The sequence below is a fragment of the Pan troglodytes genome, chromosome 18, assembly GCF_028858775.2.
Source record: "Pan troglodytes isolate AG18354 chromosome 18, NHGRI_mPanTro3-v2.0_pri, whole genome shotgun sequence".
Lineage (NCBI taxonomy): Eukaryota > Metazoa > Chordata > Mammalia > Primates > Hominidae > Pan > Pan troglodytes.
The window spans coordinates 47699908-47725881 of NC_072416.2; the positions used below are offsets into that span (position 1 = coordinate 47699908).

The 25974-nt window shown below is 49.5% G+C and overlaps 1 protein-coding gene across 3 annotated transcripts in view; it reads right to left on the bottom strand.

Moving 5' to 3' along the window:
• The window catches only part of ZNF423 (zinc finger protein 423), a 364983-nt gene that overhangs the window by 219193 nt on the left and 119816 nt on the right, over positions 1-25974 (bottom strand). For all 3 annotated transcript variants that reach the window (XM_024349825.3, XM_054668363.2, XM_054668362.1), the window contains one exon: positions 20828-21028. In XM_024349825.3, coding sequence (XP_024205593.1) covers positions 20828-21028 — 201 coding nt within the window. The remainder of the gene's footprint in view (positions 1-20827; positions 21029-25974) is intronic.

Here is a 25974-nt window from a genome sequence, read left to right on the forward strand (position 1 = left end):
AATGCCAAGGATGCTGAATGTCTTGCCAAGCAAGGAACAGTCCTCAGAATGAAGAATTATGCTCCACTACATGCCACATGTAGAACAGTTGAAACTCTAGAACAAATCTATCAGCCTAAAATAAACCAACAAACTCTCCCTTGACTTGCACACAGTTGCTAGAGATAGCGAGCCAAAAGTACAAATAATAATAATGACAATAATCTATAGTCTGAAGAGGTGACCTGCTCGTCATGTCCAGTTTTGGACCCTAAAACACCTCAGCTCTCACCAAAACTCTTCTTCCACACTTCCCAGGTCCTCCCTGCCTCCATAGTTGGCCTATCCTTCCTAAAGTCCTTGCTACTCCAGTGTGGTTCAGTAGCATCTGCATCCCCAGGGAATTTGTGAGAAATGTAGACTCTCCGGCACCCCAGGTCTGTTCAAATGGAACTGCATTTTCATAAGATTCCAAGTGATCATAAGGACCTAAACGCCTAAGAAGCACTGCCTGAAGTCACTTCAGGGCCGACTCTGGCACTTATGCTCAAAAGTCACCAGGAGGCAGAAGTAGTGAGGGAGACTCCATCCCTGCATCCTCTCCATCCCCCGCATCCTGGTGAGATGGCACAGCACCTCTGTGCAGAGCAGCCGGGTGCCACCGGAATGATAGGTGGCTCTTAATGGTGGGAAAACAAGAGAGGGGACTCCACAAAAAGTCAAACAGGTGTCCAGCCTTAAGGAACCCACCTGGGGAAGATTCTCATTTAAGCTCCATACCAGTCAAGAGGTGACAACATGTGGCAATGCTAAGGAACACTGTTTAATTCCCGAGGGGCTTGCCAACCTGACAGGACCCAGAATGAGTGTAAAATGAGGTTGCAATGTCTCCCTCAGCACCAGACAACACCTGTGCCCCACCTCCAGGCTTCACTTGGGGATGTGGGGCTCAGATCCAAGTCTTATTTCAGGGTTTCTCTCCCAGCTGCACCAGAAGCTGCTGGGTAGGCAGGTACTGACTCCCCTCTGTGGGCCCCTCAAGCACAGTATGTAAAGCCAAGTTGGTGCTAGGGTGACGACTGTGGAACGGGGTGAGATGGGGTGGGATGGGACAGGATAGGATGGAATGAGAGGGGTGGGATGGGACAGGGTAGGATGGAATGAGAGGGGTGGAATGGGATGAGTAGAGCAGGTGGGATGAAATAAGATGCAATGGAACAGAATGTTGGAATGAAGGAAAGAGAAGGTTACAGAGGCTGGGTGCAATGATGCCCCTTCTCCTTATCAACCATGGAAAAAAGTGTTCCTACAGGGAGACGTGTACAAGAATGTTTACTATAGTGAACAACTGGAAACACCCTAAATGCCCCCCACCAGGGGCCTGCTGCATAAAGCACGGAGCATCCACACTACGCAAGCCCCACAGCAGCTAATAAGAAGTAGGGAGATGTACCCGCCGAGGTGAGAAGCTCTCTGAGGTCTAATACTAAATGGAAAAAAAGCAAGTTGCAGAATGATAGATCCAATATGGTATCATTCATTTTTTAATCAAAAATCAATATAACATTGTTTCTATGGATACACATAACACTATATTTCACTGAACGTAAGACACCGTGGATGGTAAAATGCACCATTATTTTACAGACCACTGAAAAAGAAAAACAAAACCCACTGTCAATTAAACCATGACAAGCCACTAGTTGAAAGATGCACCTCAATTTCAGAAATGTTAAAATGTGTCTTAGAATCTATGAAATACAGTATTACGTAAAGGTGTAGGAGAAGGTCTGGAATCAAGAAAGCCAAAATGGTAATAACAGTAGTTAACAAGGGGGTGGGGACAGCCTGAAACCTATCTTTGAAATTTTTACAAACAGAATACATTTATGGCCAGACGCCGTAGCTCATGCCTCTAATCCCAACACTTTGGGAGGCTGAGGCGGGAGGATGGCTTGAGCCCAGGAGTTCAAGAGCAGCCTGGGCAACACATGGTGAGACCTCGTCTCTAGAAAAAATAAATAAATAATTTAAAAATTAGCCAGAAATGGGGCCACATGCCTGCAGTCCCAGACACCTGGGAGGCTGAGGCAGGAGAATTGCTTGAGCCCAGGAGGCTGCAGTGAGCTATGTTCACACCACTGTACTCCAGCCTGGGCAACAGAGCGAGACCCTGTCGCTATTTAAAAAAATAATAATAATAAAGAATACATTTATGTATTACTGTGATATTTGATCACATTTAATTGTTTTAAAATAATGAGGGAAGGCCTTCTCTGCTCCTCACTTGGAGGCGAAGTGATGCTGATAACATAGGGGCCTGCATTGGTCACAGGAGGAACGGGCGCCCGCACTGCTAACGCACGGTGGGGCTCGCGTGCCTGAGCAGGTGGGGTGCCGCAAAGCTTTGTGAAGAGGAGAAAAAAAGCTCTTAGGAATGTCCAGGGGGAAAGTGCCATTGGGAAAAAAAGAAACAACAGAAAGAGAATTTGATTTGGGGAAACAAACAATTCATAATCCACTGATAGAGGGCTACTCAGGGGCTGAGGGTTGGCCCCCAAAACAGCTCCTTCATCTCCCCTCACTGCCCTCTGCAAAAGCAGTTTGGAAAGTCATAATGCCATCCTGAATGCATCCCTCGCTAGGGACCTCCTCAGACTCAAGCTTCTAATTCCACCTTAATATCCAATTCTGTGTGTCAGGGACGGCTGAACCTCGGCCTGCAGCCGCCACATCACCTTGCCCTGCACACAAATAAAAATAGCTTTGGTGCTCAGAGCACCGGTTCCCTTGTCTTATCCTCTGGGGGTCCCGGGAGCGGCGCGATCCGCGAATGGAAACCACGTGTGATGGAAATACATAATGAACAAAGAGGCTCCGCGGATGCATCCTTGACCTTCCTGCTTTTCCTTGACTTCTCCACTGCCATTGTCCCTATGAAGCCACAAACAGAATGACACCGTCGTGCAGGTGACAGCCACAGAATGCCTTCCATTGCCAATTTCTCCAGGAGTTAAGCAGAAAATGGATTTAATCAGAATGATAACTGATTCACGTCGCCATTTATGCAAATAAAGTTTTGGCAGCTCAGGCCTCCATTTGTACACCTCCACTTGCCAGGCGCTGGGCCTCCAGTCTGACAAATCTGCTCCTCTGCTCTATCATCTGTGGCCTTACAGAGCAAGACCAAAGTGCTGGCAATTGGCTTGTCCCAGGAAAAGGGACCACCAAAAGCTAAAAGCCCACAGTCACCTGACATAGCCTCAGGGTCCAGGAGAAACAAGGCACCACCCACTCCCCCACACAAATCACACAGGAAACTGCTATAAACTGGGGCTGATCTCCAAAATCTGACTTCTGAGCATTTGCTCATCCGCAGGATCTAAGAGAGCTCAGGGAGTGGGGTGGGTACAAAGGATATTTGCCACTGTCCCCTCTAGATCCGCCCCCACCTTGGTCCATTCCTGCTCTGTGTTCCTGCAGCGACTGCAGTGGGGGAGGAGACAGATTTGGGGTAGTTATTCTCCCAGCCTCTGCCCTGCCCTGCTGCACGCCTCTCCCTCAGCAGCCTCCCTACAGCCAGTCTCTCCAGGTGGCCTAAATGCCCCTCCCCGCACCCTGGCAGGTTCTCAGGATGATGCCCCACTGCTGGACAGCTCCCCCTCTTCCCCTGCCCGCCTCTGCAAATGGGCCCTTTATTAAATGCTCCTCCATTTCCTGGTTTGAGTGCGCCATCTGTTTTCTGTTGGGACCCTGACTAAGGGGGTATTCTTTAAAGAATTTTTAAGTAAATATATCTGCAAGGTGTTTGTTGAGACTGTGATAAAAAGGCATTCGAGGAAGCAGTGTGAAAGATGCCATCCATGAGACTGGAGAGACAGAAAGTCAGTGATCAGACACGCAGGCCCAGAGAATGTGGGCGAAGAGGGAATCTTCCAGTAACTCACTCCCCCGCTGCCAGGGCCCCCATCCCTCCCCTGTGATCTGGCTGTGTGGAGTCAATGACCAGTGGCTTTCTCCCTGCAACTCCATCACGCCTCCCACAGGGCAGACAAGTCAGCCCAGCAGTGTGGTAAAGGAAGGAGGAGAGAGTGAACCCACCAGGCACAGTTGCTTCTGAAGCCCAACTCTGGGTCTCTTGCTTAACACCCCAGCAGTGCTTCTCAAATCCCATCCCCAGGAGCCGGAGCATCTTCCTGTGCTCTGCAGACGGCTCATTCTCCCAGGAGATCATGGGCTCCGAAGGGCAGGAGCCAATTGTATTTATTCATCACCTCACACATGATGGTATGACGGTATGACGAAGCACCCGGTGCTTACCTCCTTATTATCTGTTTCCCCAACCAGGGCAGGGATCTGGTCTACTCAGGGTGCTGCTATATTTCAACACGCAGCCAGGGCCTAGTACATACTAGGAGCTAAATTAAAAACTGATGGGGCCAGGTGCGGTGGCTCACACCTGTAATCCCAGCACTTTGGGAGGCCAAGGTGAGCAGATCACCTGAGGTCACGAGTTCAAGACCAGCCTAGCCAACATGGCAAAACCCCATCTCTACTAAAAATACAAAAAATTAGCCAGGTGTCTGTAATCCCAGTTACTTGGGAGGCTGAAGCAGGAAAATCGCTTGAGCCCAGGAGGTGGAGGTTGCAGTGAGCCAAGATCTCGCCACTGCACTCCAGCCTGGGAGAAAAAAAAAAAAAAACTGATGAGGCCGGGTGCAATGGCTCACACCTGTAATCCCAACACTTTGGGAGGCTGAGATGGGTGGATTGCTTGAGTTCCAGATCAGCCTAAGCAACATAGTGAAACCCCATCTCTACAAAAAAGAAAAAATTAATTTAAAAATAAAAATGGGTGGTCCAAAATATGAACTGCCCCCTCCACTGACGACCGAAATGCACCCTGGGGTTTGTCCCACGGCCCCTGCTCTCCAGCCCCCAGGAAGCCATGGGAAGAGCCATTTCTGGAATGGGAAGGGAGGTGTGAGTTGGGTGTGGCTTGGTGGAATTTGAGGAGGGGAAGGCTTCTTTCCAGTCCCGAGGAGACGGCCCAGCCGCAAGCCCCCAAGAATTCCTGGTGTTCGTGCCATCCAAGGGAACAACTTAGCACCACCCAGGCCACTTCCAACAAATCACTGAGTAAGTATTCCCTGAGCATTTACTATGCACCAGGCCTGCCACAAGGCCAGAGACAGGAACAGGCATGAGGGAGACAGCACAGGACGGGACTCCTAAGAGGGTCACCTTCGAGTGGCAGAGACAATAATTCAAAAACATCAAGCAATCGCTGCCATAAAGGAAATAAATGGTGTGATGTGTTTGGCATTGAAGGGAGCCGCTGCTGCGGGAGATGGGGGAGGGTGTCAGCTAGGAGGGCCGCGCTGAGGAGGTGACCTTGGAGACACAGAAGGAAGCGAGAGAGCTGTCCATGTGAAAAGCTGAAAGAACACCCGGGGAAGGCGGGTGGTGCAAAGGCCCTGCAGTGGAATGAGCACGGCCTGTTGACGGCTCAAGAGGAGGAACTGAGGCCGGGCACGGCAGCTGGCACAGGTATCCCAGTGCTTTGGGAGGCCAAGGCAGGAGGAGTACTTGAGGCCAGGAGTCTGAGACTAGCCTGGGTAACTTACCAAGACCACATTTTTTCAAAATTAATATAAAATAATTAGCTGGGCATGGTGGTGTGCACCCATAGTCCTAGCTACTGGGGAGGCTGAGGTGGGAAGATGGCTTGAGCCCAGGAGTTCAAGGCTCCAGTGAGCAACAATCGTGCCAGTGCCCTCCAGCCTGGGTGACAGAGTGAGACCCTGTCTCCCAACAACAAAAGCCAGACACAGTGGCTCACACCTGTAATCCCAATACTTTGAGTGGCTGAGGCAGGAGGAATTTTTGAGGCCAGGAGTTCAAGACCAACCTGGGCAGCATAGAGAGACCCCATGTATGCAAAAAATCAAAAAAGTAGCTGGGCACAGTGGGGCATGGTGGCGCAAGCCTATAGTCCCAGCTACTCCGGAGGCTGAGGTGGGAGGATTGCTTGAGCCCAGGAGGTCGATGCTGCAGTGAGCTGTGATAATCAAGCAGGAGGAGGAGAAGCCGCAAGATGCACAGGGCCAGGCAGGGGAGTGGATTCATCCCCAGGGCAGTGGGGGAGGAGCAGAGTCAGATGCAAGCTGTCCTGAGGACAGTGGAGGGCAGTTGAGGAGAAAAGGCTGGGTACAGGCTGGGTGCCCACAGGCAGATGCCAGCCATTGCCCCTCCCAAGTCTCCCTGCTGCCTGCCCCTCAGCCACCTTCCTTCCACCTACCTCCCACAACACACCCCACCAACCCTCAGAGGGGTCAGACCCGCTCCAGCAGATCTGACCTCATCACCCCCATCATGAGGCAGCACCAACCTGCTCAGCCAAGCCCTTGGAGAGGCTGAGACACTCCACATCCAAGGGCGGGGACAGAGGTGCAGGCGTGCTCCCCCAAGCTAGCTGCCATTCCCCCACCTGCAGAGCCACCTCGCCTGCCTCAGTCTTCCCACATGCACCCCCATACCCATGACGTCATTTCCAAAGGCAGCCAAATCCTAGCCAGTCAACTCCAAAATAAAACTGTTTAACACAAAATGAAGCATTTTATAATCCCCTGTACATTTTTCTCTGAGTTGGCACAGAGTGTTTAAAAACACTGCCAAAACACTCAACCAATAGTAGCGCTTTATTTTAGACTGGTGCCAGAGTTAAATTTCCTTGCTCTTTTCCTGTTCCGAATCCCCCGCCTCTCCCTGCTCCCCGGCTTTTGCTGCGACACTAGAAGCAGTTCCTCCTGATCGCCCCTCTGAGCCACTAGGCCAGTGGGCTGGGGTGCTGGGGAGGCTGTGACCAGAGGAAAGTGGAATCCGCATTACGGGATGATCTCCTGCTGGGAGCATTCCTTGAACTGCAAGCCCCAGTCAGCGGGAGATAAATTTGGTTGGTTTCTCATTTTGTTTGGGGATGTTCTTTATTTTTCTGTATTAGGGTGTCATGTTAGGGATGTCAATCACAGGATCTCAAGGTTTGAAGGAACCTGATAAATCCACCATGCCCATCTCTCAGCCCCAAGCCTGCATCCCACTCTCCTCCCCCTGCCACCCTCTGATGTGTTCATCTCCAGGCTTGCAAAGACTCTCACCAACCAAAACATCACTCCTTACACATAGGCCAGGCAGGTGTCCCTGGGGACTTCTGGAATTGGTCCTGGTCTGGCCCTTGGAGTATCAACATTAATGGAGAAAGGGGTGGACGGGTCTCATCCCTACTCCCCCACTGCCCTGGCACACAGAGGCATCTTACCCAGAGGCAATAATAAAAGCATCAGCCACTCAAGCCATACCTTCACCATCATAGGCACAGGCCCCCATGGAACTGGTAGGGCTGGCTGGACTTCCAGCCAAGCTCTTGCCTACCCCTTAGTTCAGGAGGTCAGGTCACCTGCTGTCTAAATGGCCTCAGCTCCTTCTCTCTTCAGGCTGCTTCTGCGGCCAGCATCCATCCCCACTTCTTCTGCTAGCAGCACCCTGATTTCCTCTGGGGAAACTTTTCAGGTCTGCTATTCAGAGCACTTGACTTGACCTGAGCCAAAAGCCATCATGGCATTCCTCAGAGCCAGGAGATGCAGGAAGACTGGGTCCTTCGCCCTTCACTGGAGTCCCTGGATTCAGCTGCACCTGAAGCTAGTCCTACACCTAGGTTTCTATTTACATGAGCCAATACATTGCACTGTTTGATTTCAGCTGGTTAGGATTTGGTTGTCTGACACTGGTCGGCATGGAATCCCAACCTTCCAACTTGCAAGCATGACCCTGAGACCTCTCCTTCTCTGTCCTCCCTGAACCACTCCCTCCAGCAACACACAGAACAGCACAGAACAACACACTCTTTCTGCTTCTGCTGACATAGCGTCAGAGCACAGTAAATAACCCTTTGGCAGTGAACCGGCTCCTGTTCTTCATTTCCACACCACTCATGCAGACATTGGCCAGTACTGAACTACTGGACTACCCCACAGAGGGAGGGGACCAACCAACTCATAGGAGTACATTCAAGAATCCCCTGGCCAAAGTTATTGAGGGGCCCAGTAAGCTACACAAGGGCAGGAACTGTTGTCTGTTTTGCTCACCCAGTGCTCACCCAGTGTTTTGCTTACCCAGTTCCCAGCACACAGTAGATGCTTTTAAAAAAAGCCTCTGTGGCTGGGTGTGGTGGCTCACACCTGTAATCTCAGTACTTTGGGAGGCCAAGGTGGGAGGATCATCTGAGTCATGAGTTCAAGACCAGCCTGGCCAACATGGTAAAACCCCTTCCTACTAAAAATACAAAAATTAGCTGGGTGTGGTAATCCCAGCTACTCAGGAGGCTGAGGCAGGAGAATTGCTTGAACCAAGGAGGTGGAGGCTGCAGTGAGCCAAGATTGTGCCACTGCACTCCAGTCTGGGTGACAGAGTGATACTCTGTCTCAAAAATAAAAGCATCTGTGAATGAATGCACACGTGCCAGGGGATGCTGTGGTTCTAAGGAACACAATTCTCTTTCATCCGTTAAGTTTGCTTGTTCCTTTGAGTGCCTGGAATTGTGGAGTAAGGAATGGAAGAAGAGAGCATCAACACTTTTCAGCTCTGTCTTAAGTCTGTTCAGGCTCATATAACAACAATACCAGAAACTGGATGGCTTCTAAACCACAAATGTTTATTGCTCACAGTTCTGGAGGCCGGGAAGTCCAAGATCAAGGTGCTGGGAGATTCTGTGTCTGGTGAGGGCGCATTTCTCATAGACAACACAGTCTTGCTGCGTCCTCACATGGTGGAAGGAGCTGGGCAGTCCTCTGGGGCCCCTTTTGTAAGAGCACTCATCCCATTCTTCCAGAGCCTTCATGACCTAATCACCTCCTACAGGCCCACTGCTTAATACTACCACATTGGGGATTAGATTTCAACAAACGAATTTGGGGGAAAAACAAACATTCAGACCATAGCCAGTTATAATAAAGGACTCTTCTAGAACAACTCCCCTCTATTTGCCTCTTTTACCCCAAAATCAGGTCAGGATCCCAGCTGGAGGCTATTCCTATCCTCACCCACAGGCATTTCTCAAAGCTTTTGCAAACCTCAAATTGGTAGTAACCGAGATTGATTACTCAGGGAACACAATTTTCAGATCTTTATGCCCAACAGAATCCAGAATTAGCACAAGCACCTCCAGGAGAAAGGCAGCAGGGCCTCTCTGGGGGGCTCTGGCCTTTGCTTTTCCCACCCAGGGGTGAGACAGAGGATAAGGAGGGCAGAAAGTGCCGGCCTAATGAAAAAGCAGACCTGAAGGGAAAGGAAGAGCAGCTCCACGTGACGGGCCCCGAGCTGGCTCAGTGACACTGAGGTTTTAGAGCTATACTCTAATACACTGGGGGAAAAAACTTATTATTGAAATATCTACAGAATAAAGAAAAGACCTTGTTAGTGCAATTTTAGAATACGTAGCTGCATCCCTCTTTCTCCCTCTGGCTGATGGCAAATGATGTGGTTTTTTGGTAACACTTGGGTGATATAGTCTGGCTCTGTGTCCCCACCCAAATCTCATGTGGAATTGTAATTCCCAATGTTGGGGAAGGGGCCTGGTGAGAGGTGATTAGACCATGGGGGCAGATTTCCCCCTTGCTGTGCTGGTGATGAGTGAGTCTCACAAGATGTGGTTGTTTAAAAGTGTGTGGCACCTCCCCCTCACCCTATCTCTCCTGATTCACCATGCTATGATGTCCTTGCTACCCCTTCACCTTCCGCCATGATCGTAAGTTTCCTGAGGCCTCCCAGCCATGCTGCCTGTACAGCCTGAGGAAATGCAAGTCAATTAAAAACCTCTTTTCTTCATCAATTACCCAGTCTCAGGTAGTTCTTTATAGCAGTGTGAAAATGAACTAATATACTGGGTTTCTCAGGAACGCACGAGAGAGGTTCAGCATAGCTGGCTGATTTCAGAGTTGCCTCTCAACACCATCTGGGCACCTGAGCCACTCAGGCTCAAGGCTCCGACTAACTTGGTGGCTGCCCAGCCTCTCTCCAGCCTGGCCTGAGACCTGGACATAATATTGTAGGGGCCAAGCCGCTGGTGGATGCCATGAGGGCTTGACACACCATTACCCCACCCTCCACCTCCCAGAGCACTGCCCCCAAAGGACCAAGCAGCAGAGGTTCAGGGGGACCATGGCTTTATGGAACACCCAAGGTGGGGGCACAACTTCTATGAAGTTTGTTAGAATTCAAGGGTCAAAGTCACTCTTCCACAAGATGCAAACAAAGAAAAGGTCCAGTGCAAACAGTGTGAGGTCCGTGGGTCTGGAGACCTCAAAGACAGTGAGCTCGATGTGGCATTCCCAGAAGCACCCATGAGCCAGGCAGGAGCTGCATATACACGGGCACCTCCTGCCAGAAAACATGGGTGCACTGCAGGCTGCACTAGTCCCCTGTCCACCCTGGGAGCTGCAATCCCACCCCCCACCCCACCAGCAGTTAGCAGATAACCTCAGAGAGTGCTGGCTAAGCTACCACCTCCCTGTGTGACCTGGGACAAGTACTACCTCACTAAGGAGCCTGGTCCAATCAGTGCCCTGGCTGTGTTTGAGAGACTGGTTCTGCCATTGTTTCAACCACATTCAAACCAAAAAAGGTTTGAGGATATACACACCAAGGATTCTGCTTCCCTAAAATTCTAAGATTACCTGACTAGACACTGTCAAAAGCAAAAGTATTGGTTATCAATTGATAACTGATACCTGACAATCTGGCATTTCATTGCACTCTTTTACTACTTCCTGTTTGTCTGCATGTAATTCCTACCTCCTAAAGAAGATGTCTGTGGCTCCTGACCACCATTCAGGGGAGTCCCTCCCCAGCTCTCAGGCCCAGTGGTCTGCATGGAGCTGCCCTGATTCCCCGCACCCAACCCTGACCCTTGCTAACATGTATGTTGTCTCCCTGGCCGCATCATGGGCGGAGGTGAGTCTTGGTCCTGGCCATTCTACAGAGTCAACCTCAGGACTTCTACCCTGGCAATGGTAAGAGGCTGCTCATTCCATTGTCACTGCTGAGTCGAAAAGGTGGAGCCTGGAGGTGCTGGGGCACCTCTGCTGATGTACACACGGTGATGGGGTTCATGTCGACAGACATGGGGCAGTGTCTCTGGAGGCCCTGGAGGACCAAGCTTGAGGCCAGCCTTACATCTGCATTTCTCAGTTCCTGGAGCCAATGAATCCTCTATTTTCTGCTTGTCAATTTGAGCCAAGTCTCTATGCAGATAGCACATTAACTGAGGACCAACTATGTGCTGGCAGCCAAAAGGATCACAGCAACTTCATCTTCCAGCTAGACTATACATTTCCCTTAACGGGAATGAATGAACACCCATGCACAGGCATTCACGGCCCCGAATACACAGCAGGTATGGTATCACTGCTTGCTGGCAGGTGCCCTCTGGAAACTCCCAAGATGAAATGGACAACAGCAGGCTGGACCCAGACCACACCGGGAACACATGTACAACCAGCCTAAAGGCCAGTTTGGTGTACATCCTGGGCCCAGGAGGACACCGGAAGCTTTGGCTGCTGCCAGGAAGGTAACAGAAACCGGGGACAGCCCACCTCGCTCCCCCAGAACCATCTCCAGAATCAACCCCCAGGCTCATCCCAGGGGCTGTGTGCAGCAGCAACACCCATCGTGCCAGGCGCCACACTGGATCCCACTCTGGCGCACCCTTGGAAACCAAAGAATCCAAGAAGCTCAATTATTCAGAAAATCCTGAAGGTGATCAAGCAGGCTGGGTAGGAAAGAAGCAAAAACCTCCTCCACTTTGGAGAGTCCTCAAAACCTCCAGAAAGACACATAGACTGTAGACACATAGACACAGTCTATGCCTTTTTTCCCATGGAAAACACAAGAAATGCAGAGTCTTCCCACCTTGACCCCTGCCTTCTATATTGTTAATTTGTCATCCAATTTTGGAGAGGTTTACAGGCCCAACAGTGTGATAACAGCATTCGCTCTATGTAATCAAGTCAAGGGAGGGATGCTCTGCAACCTGCGGACTTCGCAGGCGGTGAATAAAAATGTGAGCAACTAAGAAACAAGTCCCCACCACCACCACATTACCACCAGGAAGGAACCCAAGTCACAGCTGTCTGAGCCAAGACTCAGAACCACCGTCTATGCAGCCTGCTGGTTCCCCAGCTTACTCCGGATGGTTCCCCATCAGAAGCCATCGGAGGGCAGGGGGCAGGCAATTTAGGGAAGGCTTCCACAAATGCCACCAGCCAAGCAGACGCAGGCTGGCCAGTGGTCCACCCTGCCCATCCACTTCCCTCCCAAGTGGAAGCCTGCTAGCAGGTCAGCATCTTCCTGAGAGCTATAGAGAATAACGTCTCTGTTCATCAAAGCCCCTCTTAAGGACACTAGAGAAGGAGGCTGTTTAAAGACCACCACAGCACTTCATCACACAAGTCGAAGCATCGTTTTGTGAAGTGAACACCTTCTCCACTGAGCTACCTTTTATAATAGCCTCCACATCCCTAGAGCCCAGAGGGTCCCTGCTAACAGTACACACTAAAGAAACACTTATTGAATGAACGAACCATCTCTTCCATCTCTAAACTTACCCTTCTGATTATACATTAATTGAGGACCTACTATGTCCAGAACTTCTGTTTTTTCTATCTCATATCCCAAAGCACTGTATCCATGGCATTTCCACTTTTCTTACTGCACACACCCCTTTGCCTTGCAGGAGGGCTGTAGCCTCCTTAGCCCCAAGATCAAACATTCCTTGAGCACCTACTATGTGTTCTAGCCACAGGCCAAAGCAATCCTGCGGAGAGGGAAGAGAATAAGACCCCAAGCCTGGACATCATGGAACACAACCTGACCAGTGAGATGGTGTTGGCAAACTTTTTGATCTGTGCCATTCTGGTATTTTTAAAATGGTATTTCCTTATGGTTTAAATTTGCAGTTCCCTTACTATAAACGGGGTTCTAATTTTTTTTTTTTTTTTTTTTTTTTTTTTTTTTTTGAGACTGAGTGTCACTCTGTCGCCCAGGCTGGAATGCAGTGGTGTGATCTCGGCTCACTGCAAGCTCCGCCTCCTGGGTTCATGCCATTCTCCTGCCTCAGCCTCCCGAGTAGCTGGGACTACAGGCACCCGCCACCACGCCCGGCTAATTTTTTGTATTTTCAGTAGAGACGGGGTTTCACTGTGTTAGCCAGGATGGTTTCAATCTCCTGACCTCGTGATCCGCCCGCCTCGGCCTCCCAATAAATATTTTTTAAATATTTAGGATCCCACTACTATTTCTTTCTCTGGTTCCATTTCTGTCCATTTCTGTAGTTTGCACATGGGAGATATTCAAAACATCTAACCACCAGTGTGGCACCAATGGATCAGAGATGGTACAGACCTTGGGGAAGGCCAGGCATCTCAAGCAGGCTTGGCTGTGCCTCAACCCAGCCTTTGCCATGTTTTTTTGTGTTGATTTATTGGCTATTTTCTTAGCATTTGTAGGAGTTCCTTACACATTAAGGAAAACATCTTTTGCCTGTGATATGTGTCCCTGGCTTGATTTACTGTGGTTTTCACAATGTAGAAATTTTTTATTTTTATGTAGTTGAATGTTTTGACTTTGGTTTTATGGCTTCTGACACTGGGGTTATATTTAGAAAGGCCTTCCTCACTCTGATACTATTGAATTAAAATATTTAAAAGCTCTCTGTTTTCTTTTAGTATTTTAAAGTTTTCTTTTTATGTTTAGATTCCTGATCCACTTGGGATTGAGTTTGGTGTCAGGAGTGAGGGAAGGATCCAATTTCCTTTTTGGGGGATGGCCACCTTTTCATCCTAATCCCAGTTGCTGAGAGAGCCATCTGTCCTCCACTGTCGTGCAGGGACACCCTTCTCATACACTAGATTTCCAGTTGTATTTGGGTCCATTTCTGTTCCACACCACTTCGAATCCTTTCCGCTCCAGAGCAATCTGAGCTGGTTCCTGTCCCCACTCCCTGTTCCTTTTCCAGAAGATTCCTTCTGATGCCTGCATACCCACTTTTTCTTATGAACTATAAATTCAGCACATCCATTTCTAAACAAATCTTACCATTGCTTTCATTAGCTAACATTAAGCCAATAGGTTCGTTTGGAGGAAACTGGCATATTTATGATACTGAATCTTTCCACAAGAATAAGAGTAAGGTCTCTTCTGTGTTCCCTGTCTTCCCCCCACCGTAATGATTTTGTTTGTCTGTCCTCTCCATGCTGTTTGAATGTTTCTTACTGGGTTTGCTCCCTGGTTTTTATACATTTTGTGGCTGACATAACGGGACCATTTCTTGCTCTCTGTTTCCTAACTGGAAGCTGTCTGCATGCAGGAAAACTCTTAAGATAGGGGGCGGATATCAACTGTGCTCAAGCCCCCAGCCTTTTGCGCCATGTGAAGTCAGCTGACACCAAGGCCCCGAGTGCATTCCCTGTGGGCAGAAGGAGCCCACACCCAGCACCTGTGTATCAGGTAGCACAGCGTCTGGCACTGGCCCCAGCCCCACGCTGCACGACCAAAACAGAGCCAGTTCAAGGAGCGCCGCAAGTCAATAAGGCAGGGAGCCCCTCATGCTTTTGGAGCAAGAAAGGGGCCTGAGCCGGCACACAAAGGCAAGCGCTGGCCAGCCGGCAGACAGCACACGGCTGGCAAAGGTGCCAGCTCCACACAGCACCAGCCCTGTAATTGGGGCCCACAGGTCACTCTGGCCACAGCTGAACAAACCAGGGTGTAATTAACTTTCCACCCGGCTTGTTGCACAGCAGCATTTCACCTTCGCCAGAAAAGGAGGGCCTACCTTTCACAGGGGCCAGGGAAACACTCTTTGGTCCCAGTCCTCAAGAAGGGATAGCGGAGAGGGGAGCCGCAAAATTAACCCACCAGGAACACATGTTTTGCTGTTGCTATTTCAACAAAGTCCCCCCTCTTGTTTTTTTGGAAGTTGAGCATTCAAAAAAGCCATCTGGAGTTTAGTTTGAAATTGCTCACAGTCCCCAATCTGTGTTCTCAAGCACAGGCAAGCTGTTCCGACCTCGGAGCTTGCCTTTACTGACACGATCTGTAACCTTGAGCAAGATCCTCCAGCTCTCTGAGCCTCAGTCACCCAATTGCAAAATGAGGACGAATGGTAGAAAATAGTGCCTAGCTTTGGGAGACCCAGGCAGGAGGATTGCCTGAGGCCAGGAGGTCATGATCAACCTAGGCAACATAGCAAGACCTCATCCATACAAGAAAAAATTAAAAATGAGCCAGGTATGGTGGGGCATGCCTGTGGTCCTAGCTCAGGAGGCTGAGGCAGGAGGATCGCTTGAGCACAGGAAGTCGAGGCTGCAGTGAGCTACAAATGGCACCACTGCACTCCAGGCTGGGCAACAGAACAAGACCCTGTCTCTTAAAAAACTAATTAATTAAAAAAAATAAAGACAGCGTCACGTTGGACACCAAAGGTGATTGTTATAAAGACTAGGTGAGATGATTCATTCATTCAACAAACATGTTGAATTCTACTCTAGCGCTGGGCTAGAACATAACGGGGAACAAAACAGGTATGGCTGTTGTCCTCATGCAGCTTAATAGTAGGGAGAGAGATGGGTGAGAAACACGTGAAAGACAATTATAGAAAGGGATGGGTGCTCTGGACTGTGTGGGCGTGGGGGCTGCAGAGGGCCAGCAGGGAGGGCTGCAGGGCGTGTGTTCCAGGCAGAGTCCCATAGTGCCTCGCGGGCAGTAGGCACTGAAAACACAAAGAATATCAGGACTACAGCCTTCAGTGCAGTGTGGAGGAGGCAACACCTGCTCACACATTTGCCCCCAGCACCAGACTGCCAGCCCCTGGAGGGCAGCACGCACCCCATCTGCTTCAGAGCCACCTCTCTAGGGCCCGCCAGGAGCCTGGCCCAACTCAGAGATCAGGGAACGGAGCTGAAGGGAAGACACCAATGCTGAGCTCCAAACTGGTCCTGAAGGCGATTTCTATTCCAAGGCAAGTGCCTGGAGCCTGCAGTCTTACTACCTACAACAAAAAGCCATATATCAGGCCAGCAGCCCCTTTAGCAAAGAGGCCAAAGACCCCAAAAGCTGTCAAGTGCTCCAGCCCCGGGGACCTGGGCTGGCATGTTCCAGGACTGGCACAGCACAGGCCCCTGCTGACAGCCCACTGTGGACACTCTGAGGAACAGCTCTAGGAAAGTCAGGTCTCAAGCATGACAGCGCAGACGGAGCACCCACACGCCCTCCAGCTGCCAGGCTCTTAATTCAGGCCAAAGCAGGGGTCAACATAAATTGCAGTATCTTTAAAAGGGAGTATTTGCACCAGGAAGTGATAAATCCAGACTACAGGCCCACAGGTGACTGGCTTCAGTGAGCACATAAAAAACCACCATCACCCCATGGGCAAACCAAACCTCTCGCACCTGCTTCTATGGTACCCCAGGCAGTTCCTAGAGAAACTTTCTAAAGCAGTCCAAGTCCTCCTGGCTCCTAGAAGATGATGATAAACACCCCCTGCTGCAGTTTAAAGGACCCAAATTTGCTTGGCCAGCGCTTCACAAATTATGACGTTATTTGTTCCAACATGATTTAAATCAGTGAGACCTGAATTGACAGGGACTGCCCATCCTTGGCAATTCAGACAGCCACCAAATCCTTTGCCATTTCCTGACTTGGTGCCCACAAACAATGTCTCCATTAGGAACAGAGAAGCCCATCACACTTACCCAGTCAGCCCCTATCTACACTGTGGCAAAAAGCCTCATCTACGGACATCTTAGTCTAAATTTAATATTTTCATAGAGTATGGACACAGTACCTGCAACCCAAGCTTCCTGCCCTTGAGCACTGCTATTTAAAAGACAGAGTTCTCCCTAGCAAAAAAAAAAAAAAAAAAAAAAAAAATGGCGAAGACCAGGTAACCACATGGGAACCCCTTCATAACATGTTATGTGACAAACACAAAACGTGAAAATGTATGTGCTCACAACCCCAAGCATGCGAACGTGTGGCATCCTGTGGCCACGGGCTGGAGAGGAACAAAGAAAAATCAAACAGACATCAGGGCGGGAGAATGAATGGAGAGGACTGGATTTTTGCTCTTTTCAGTTTGTGTCATAAAAATGCAATGTTTGATACCTCATGGGTTTAAGGTTGGTTTCTCCTCAGACACAAATGAGAGCGAGAGGGAGAGAGAGGAACAGGACTTGATGGAGTTGTCCGAGACCTTAAAGTCCACGCTTCAACAGCTCATGGGCCCGGCATGCCACTCCTGCTGAGGACAACAGAGAGGTGCCTTCTCGAGCTCCCAACTGGAAATGAAGGCTCCTTAGCACAGAGGCCGGGCTCCAGGTTGGGGACGGGGGGGTCTTCCATCGTGGCCATTCTGGCATGAAGCTCCCCTCCCACCCCTGAGGGGTAAGCATCCCCCCACCTCAGAAAACCCCCAAACCTCACCACAGCACTGTCCCAGATTCTGAGGGAGCAAAACGCTGCCCCCAATCTCCCCCTCAACACCACCCCAACTGCCATAGAAAGATACAGAAGCAGTTTTCAGGAAGAGCCACATTCACGGTCACCACCCACAAATACACCCCCGACACCCCAACACACAGCACTCTCCCCAGAAGGCCAATGGCTTGCAAGGGCTGACCCTGCCAGGACACACCCGTTTGGGGAGGCACGTGCTGCCTCCACGTTCCAGCAGCAACAGTCCCTATGAAGGGGAGGGTTGTTCACACCCCAGGTCACGATTCCTGAGAAGCAGATCCTCTGCTCCAGGCCAAGCGGGCAGACCCTCTGGTTCCTACAGAAACATCTGCAGGGCACCATGGTCTGCCCAGCCTGCGCCCAGCGCGGCCCTCTCGGACACGGTCTCTGTTGGGCTTCTATCGAGTGACCAGTGGTGAGCGTCCAGCAGACCCATCAGCCTGGCCAGGGGGAGCCTGCGATTGCACATTTCTATCAGTTCCAAACCTTTAAATCAGAGGCCAATTTTCAAACAACATCATCTGCTAAAGCCCCAGGTATAAAACAGACTTTTAAGGTGAATCGCTCTGACTGGACTGGACATCAGTGCCCCCTCAGTCTGACAGGCCCCAGTACTCACTTCCTACGCCCCAAACACACCACACCATAGCCCCAGAGATACCTCTGGGAACACAGTTCGAAAACCACTGCACAATGGAAGGGTGTGGAGGCATTCCAGGTAGGGAACTGTTTTGAATAATACATACACAATTCTCGGTGGTTTATCCCATCATTGAGTAATCCTAAGAACCGAAGACCTGGGGGAAAATAACTCCTCACACATCTAGGAAACTATCCCAGGCTGGGTCATGCCGTTACCGGGCGGTAATGAATTTCTCAGGGATGCGCTTAGGCAAGGTTGTTTCCCTCATTCTTTCAAGGAATTTCTGACTCCCTTCCAATGCTCCAGGGTTTGGGGGTATTCCTAGCTCCTGCGTCCCCACGGAGGTCATTCGCAGGGTCCTGTTAGGAAGCGGGCAGGAGTGTCGGTGGATACCACCAGCATCAATAAGGACAGCTGGGGACCCTGCAAACAGGGCTGCCATGGATTTCACCTGGAGTCAAAGGCTGATGAGAGAAGGGTTTGCCACTGGGAGGAGGATTCTTCCTGGGGACCAAAGCACAATTAGCTACCAGTTCTTATTTCTGGCTCAGACCCCCACATATAGCACAGTTTCCCAGTTTCCTTTTTCCACCTAGAAGTGCCACCATTCTTTTATTTATTTATTTTTTTCCTTTTTTGAGATGGGGTCTCACTCTGTCACCCAGGCCAGAGTGCAGTGGCATGATCTTGGCTCACCGCAACCTCCATCTCCCGGGTTCAAGCGATTCTTTTGCCTCAGCCTCCCAAGTAGCTGGGACTACAGGCATGTGCCATCACGCCTGGGTAATTTTTGTATTTTTAGTAGACATGGGTTTTTACCTTATTGGCCAGGCTGGTCTTGGACTGCTGACATCGTGATCCGCCTGCCTCAGCCTCCCAAAATGCTGGGATTACAGGCATGAGCCATCGTGCCCAGCCCGAAATGCCACCATTCTTAAAAGTGAGACTGAAAGACAGGAGAATCTCCTTGATTTGAAGGGCTGGAGGAAGGGGCAGCCTCTAAGAGCTGCAGGGACTCAAGAAAGCACAGCTTAGCAGAAGGTGTGGGGCCCTGCTCTAACAACTACACAGAATGGCCTATTCTCTTGCATTTAGAAAATAAAGAGAATAACTTTTCATTAGATCAATTAGTTGATTATAAAGTAAGTGGCAATATTTTATTCTCTTATAGTTAAGATTCCATGTTAATTCTCGGCTAAATCAAGAAATATACCAACATCTATAATATTATTCCTCAAGTAGGATGAGGGTCAATAGCTCAGTGTCCAGAGGAGGTCCTAGCTTGGCCACCAAACAGATATGTGACCTCGGCCAAGCAATCACCTTTTCCTCCCTTTGCCCTAGTATTTCCCTTGGGGAAGTGAGGAGACTTAAAAAGCTAACCTCATAGGTCCCTTCTAATTCTGATTTAGAATTGAAAACTAACCATCACCTCTGCCTCTGGTTGCAATATCACAAATTCCAAATGACTGGGGTTTGGATTACTGGGCCCCAAAATGTCCAAAACTGTAAGATTCCTCTTAGGTCTATTATTATTATTATTATTATTATTATTTTAAAAATATCTGTTCCTCCAGAGGTTGAGAATGGGAACTTGGTCTAGTCAGCCCTGTGCAGGCACAGATGTCACTAGAGGGCAAATCATAGCAGTTCCCCAAACACTTAATTTCAAAATTCCAAGATGATATGAGGAGTAGAAAAAGCAAGAGCTTTGGGTGCCAATCTAATCCCTACCAGTAAATGTTCCCCTCAACAAGTGATGGGTTCCCTTTAGAATGCAGGCCTGAGATTTCAGGCTTTCTTCCACAAACCAGTATCCAAGGAGTTTCATCAACAACCCTGATGGAGGAAGGTCTCTCAGGAAGACTGTGTAAGGAACACAGGTCCTATGGACTCCCTCTGCAGATCTCAGAGCCCAGAAATGTGTCATCCCTGTAGCATGGCTTCCACATCCCAGGGAATGCACATGCCCTCTGACTCCCCACCCCAATCACCCCAGACAAATACACATATACACACAAAACTCCTGAAGTCTTCCGTAGCTCCTAGAAAACTGGTCTTACACACCCTCTCCAAGGCACCGAGTAAATGGAGAACAGAGCTCCAGTCAAATCTAGCAGAAGCAGCTCCCAGCTACCCTTCTCCTCCTACTCAGAGAAGTGTGAGGTCAAGCACAGAGTTGGAAACAGGTCCCTTTTTCACGGGCTGTCCTTGGCCTTTGAAATTTCCTCATCCCATCAGAAGCTCTGCCTCGGAGCTTACTCCTTTACACAGCTTTCCACACTTAAGCTGCTTAACTTTGCACTAACAACCTCTTAATTACTGCATTTCCAAAAGGCCTTCCAGAAATTCAGGGTGCACATCCACCCATTCATGGCCTGAGTACCAGAGCACAGCTTGCGGGGAGAGGGGGCCGGGACAGAGCACCACCATCTAATTCCTGCCTACCGGAAAGCTGTTGCTTTTATTTTTAATTGTATTTAAAAGGCGGATACAGGGTACCCAAGACACCACAATAAAATGACATTAACTGTAAAATTACATTATTAATTCTTTAATCTCACTTGAGGCTTCAAGCTGTTGCTATGTCCAATTACCCGTGTAACCACCTGTCAGAGTCCTGGGGCTGTTTTGCATTACCTCCAGGACAGCGGTGGGCCCGGTGGTCCGTCAGGTCTGCCAGAGACTCGAAGTCCTGCTGACAGTGATCGCAGGTGTAAATTGATTCATCCTCCATGTCTTCATCATCCTCATTTCTCTCCTCTTGACTTGTCACGCTGTTCCTGTCTTCCAGCGCACGGCTGGTTTTCTGATCGCACTCTGGCTCTCCTTCTAGGCCTCCTGCCAACAGGAAGAATACAGTCCATGTCAGCTGATGGGGTCTTGGGAAAGGGTTTTAAAAGAATCGCCCGGCATTTATTAAGATACATTTAATTACTCTACCTCCCGGGGTCCATTATCCTTGACACCTCTCAGTATATTAATAGATGGGGTTTTTTTGTAGCATGTGGTGCCATAATTCTCAACCAGATTCTTTAATTCTTGGTGCAAATCTTCTAGGGGGATTTCCTGTCATCTCCCCTCTGTGCACGGATGCTGGGGGCAGTGACCCATCAGAGAGGTGAAAAACCTTATTTGTCTCCTAAAAACCAGATTCAGTTACACACCTTTTTAAAGCCTCCATCAGCTGTTCCTAACACACCTAAACTTTTAGTTTTCCCCACAGCCTTGCAATTTAGAGCTGGGAGATCTCTTAGCCACGTTCACCTTCCACACAACAGGCCTCCCAGGGCACTGACGTTAGCTCAGTTCTTTGCAAAGATGTCCAACTCTGAAATAAAGGAAGTACACATGTTTGAAGAACCATGGATGGTCGAATCTCAAGCTTAAAATGCATCCAGGCTGGGCATGGAATCTCACACCTATAATCCTAGCACTCTGAGAGACCAAGGTGGGAAAATTGCTGAAGGCCTGGAGTTTGAGACCGGCCTGGGCAATATAGCAAGACTCTATCTCTACAAAAAAAAAAAAATTTTTTTAATTAGCCTGGTATAGTGGTGTGTGCCTGTAGTTCTCTACCTACTCAGGAGGATTGCTAGAGACCAGGAGTTCGAGGTTATGGGGAACTATGATCGTGCCACTGTACTCCAGCCTGGGCCTGGACCCTATCTCTAAAAAATATAAAATAAAATAAATAGTGTCACCTGTGACCTGGTACAGGCCTAGACAGTTAGAATCAGTCGTGGAATGATCTCACTGATTTCTTTAAAATAAAACAGCTACTGTGCTTAGCACTGTGCAGAGAGTGGCTAATCTATAGGGAAAAGTGAATTCGTAATCATAATGATGCCTTGCAATTGTGCTGTGTTCCGTGCTTCTTCAAAGCCACCATTATATATGCACAGCCCCATTTCACAGTCTTGCATATCCTAAACTCAAAGAAGGCTCAAAGGATCATGTGATCCAACCCCCTGCAGAGAGGGACAGCTTTGTCTCACAGGTAAGGTACCTGGCATCCAACCAGAAGAAGCAACAGCCCAAGCACCCTACAGAGGCTCAGCTCAACTTCGTGACTCCTGGTCTAGTTCACTTCCCTGCACAACTGTGGGAAATGGAGCACAGCCCCAATCTTACAGATTAACAAGACACACCAGGAACTTGTAAATCAAAGTGCAAAAGCGCGTGGTAAATATAACCCACAGAATATATCAGTAATCCTAATAAATGTCAATGGATAAAATTTGTGTGTTAAAATGCAGAGACCCTCGGATTGGAAAATAAAAGTGTGTGTTGTCTCTTCCCACAGCCTGTCCTGGAAAACAGATTTACCCATCCGGAAACTAGCTGCACTGATTTAAATCAAAGAAAGAGATCTTATTATCCATAAAGGTGTTTTTGAAAGCATATATACATATGCAAAAGTGCGTGTATGTGCACCTGTATGTACATGTGTGTACATGCAACATCACAGTTACAGGAAAAGGCTCAGTGCACAACCTGCAAACCCCTGAGGGCGGGCGCCAAAGCAAGAAAGACAGACACGAAGCAAAGAATGCACTCAATTCAAGGTGGAAACCACAGTCCTATGAATATTTCAATTTGGAAACAGATAATGTTATAAGGGCTCTATTTCTCCCGTCTGCACAGAACATGCCCTTCCAAGCACCCGACATCAAGAACCTGGGAACACAAATCGGCTCATCGGAGAGCCAGCTGCTTCCTTCCAAGGCGGGGAACATTGCACGACACGCCGCCTGGAACTGCGCGGAGGCAGTAAAAATCAATGTTTCCATTTGTGGCCCATCAAAACATCTCTCTTCTTACCAATTAAGGGATGTACAGTTTTTAGGTTCTTTTATTATCAGAACGCGCCAACTCCTGGCAATACAGAAATCCCATTAAAAGCCAGGCAGCATATTTATCTCAGGGAATCTGATCTGCCGCTGCAGTGAGGGTAAGAAATAGAAAGCAAAGAAATGAGAAATATCATTTGGAGCCTTCGATATTGTAAGTCATCACACAACCATGGTTACACAGTCAAGTGCCCGTCTCCGAAATTCCTCGTTTACAGTCTTTCCTTAATAAAAAAAATGTTCTGTAGAAAGGGAAAATAAAAGAGCCATAATTCTGGCTTTATCTACTACACCGACTCTCCAGATAATAAGTTACAATCAGCACCACACTTGTGCTACTTTACTTAACACACGATTTAATAGACATATTTAAATTATCCCCTCGTTATTTTTTTGCCGTATTTACTTGGCAGCACTTTCTATAATAGCTCATCTAATCCACAACTGGAACCACAAACATCACAATGTATTTGATCTCTTTAAATCTGGTACATCCTGTTGACTCGGGAGTAGATAAATCAGAATGTCAACTCTCAGGTTTTTATAAGGCAAAAACCCATAAAGTCATCCAAGAGTATAAATCTGTTTTAAGCAACTGTCACCTCCCCTATGGCCGGCTACTAATGGGAAGGGAGGGTGGCTGTGCAGAAAGGGATGGAGATGGAGGGGAGCTCAGGCCACACAAAGGCGCGGACCTCATCATCTGGGCTCCCAAGGGGTCCCAGCCTGGCCCTCAGGGAGGTGACACAAGACAGGGAAGACTCAGGGGCCTGAAGAAGTTTTGGGGAGTGGGACTTCCCTGAAGACCCAAGGGCCCCTCTGCTGATTCAGCAGAATCAGGCGCTGGAGAACAGGAAGGCCTCCACCCCAGGCAGGGTTTGCCTCTTGCAATGCACTTTCATGCCCAGGAGTTTCTGAACCTCACCATAAGACAAAAGAATAAATGGTGTTATTTTTCCATTTGCAGATGAGAAAACTGAGCCTCTGCAAGGCCACCCAAAGCCATGGCAGGATCGAATCTACGCGTTCACGTGTTCATTAAGCAGCACACCTTTCCTGAAGTCCCTGGGCCTGTTGGAGCCCCAAGCTCTCCAAGGCCCAGGAGGCAGAAGTTCTAACAACAGGGAGCTCCAAGGACATCAGTCCTACCTGGAGACCGTCTGGGGTTCCTCTTTTCCAGGCCCACCTGATCGGTTGCTCAGTAAGTCCTGGGGGTGGAATGATTGGACCTTCCCTACTCCTTCAACCCAGCTCCGCCTGTCCTGTGTGCTGCTCTGTCCAGCCCCAGAGGCCCCTCAACTGGTCCCTGTCCTGAGTCTGGACATCACCTGTGCAAACTCAGAGAACATAGGGCCCAGAGGCCCAGCACCTGGCCCTGCCTTGTGAGTCCCATCACAAGCGCTGGCTCATTTCAATGACCTGGGCTAGAACTGCAGCTCACTGGTTCCTCCAATCACCCCAGAGCCCAGTGAAGCAACTTCAACAGGCCGAGGAGAAGGCCAATGGCTCAATGCTTTTCTGCAGAGGCCTCCAGGGCTGGGGAGGGCTTCCCGAAAACAGCCGGCTGGCTCCTTTCCCTCTGGCTCCTCCCCTGTCCTCCTGGGGGCTGTCTGCAGCAGCATGAAGACAGCTCGCTCAGGGAAGGCCCGAGCCAAATGGATTTCAAATCAGGGACCTCTCCCTCAGGGCCATGTGCATGGGACAGAAACCAAACCAGTGCTGTGAACGCCGACCTGTCCATCCAGCTGACAAGATTCCCTACCTCCCAGAGCTCATGCTTTCCACGATGGACAACTGTTTTCTGATGTGCACACCTGCATCCTTTTGCCCAGGCATGCCCCAAGAACAGTGAGCATTGATTAAGCACTTAATGCTTAATCAAGTGCAGGCACCTTATGAGTTGATGTCATCATATCCCCATTTTGCAGGTGAGGAAAGCAGAGCTCTGGGAAGTGACAGAGCTTAAGTGAGGCCACAGAGAAGTGGTGGGGCTGAGTTTCAAGCCCACTGCATGTGACTCTTAACCACTCTACTACATGGTTTCCTCAGAGTAAGACGCAATAAACACCTGAGCCAGGTGTTGGGAGTTTGTAAAACCCCTCAAAGTCCCATGTAGGGTCCTGGTCACAGCCCCTAAGGTTCAGCAACGGCTCTGCTGATCTCTCTCACTTATCACCCATCTCCACAGCCTTGAAGGCCATCTTTCAACCCCATAAACTGCCAAGTCTCTTTGGTCCAGGGCTTCCCACTCCTGATCTCCAGCTGGAAGATTTCCGTTAAGTCTTCACACAGTTCCCAAAGATCTCCACCAGCCTGGGCACCTACGGAAGTCGGGGCCCCGTTACTCTCTCCCCAGGGCTCTCTTCCCTTTGCAGTCAGAGCTCTCAGCATCATGTGCACTCATGCTTTTGTGGGCTAATTTGTCTACTTTCTCTCTCCCTTGGCAGGCTGCATTTTCCACAGACTGCCACAGCAATATCTCCCACCTCACCTGCCCTTCTGCAGGGAGACCTTGACTCCCTCATCATAACGAGGGACCGAATTCTCCTCCACAGTCCCCCTCGGGGCTGGCCAGACTCAGTGGCTCCTTGACCAACAGGATGCAACAGAAGTGCTATTCTAGACTTCTGAGGCTAGGTCAGAAGGAGGCTTGCAGCTTCCCCCTGCATCTCCTGGGACACTCCCCCTTCAAGCCCAGCAGCCATAATATATGAAGCCCAAGCCACATGGAGAGAGAGCACATGGGGGCTCCAGTCAACAGCTCCCAGCTTCCAGCACCGACTTCAGCCATGGGAGCACACCATCTTGGACATCCCACCCCAAAAAGCCTTTGGATGACAGCAGCTCCAAACACCATGCAGCTGCAACTGTACAAGAAACACCCAGTGAGACTGCCAGCTGAACCCAGTTAGCTCACAGTACTGTGAGAAGTAG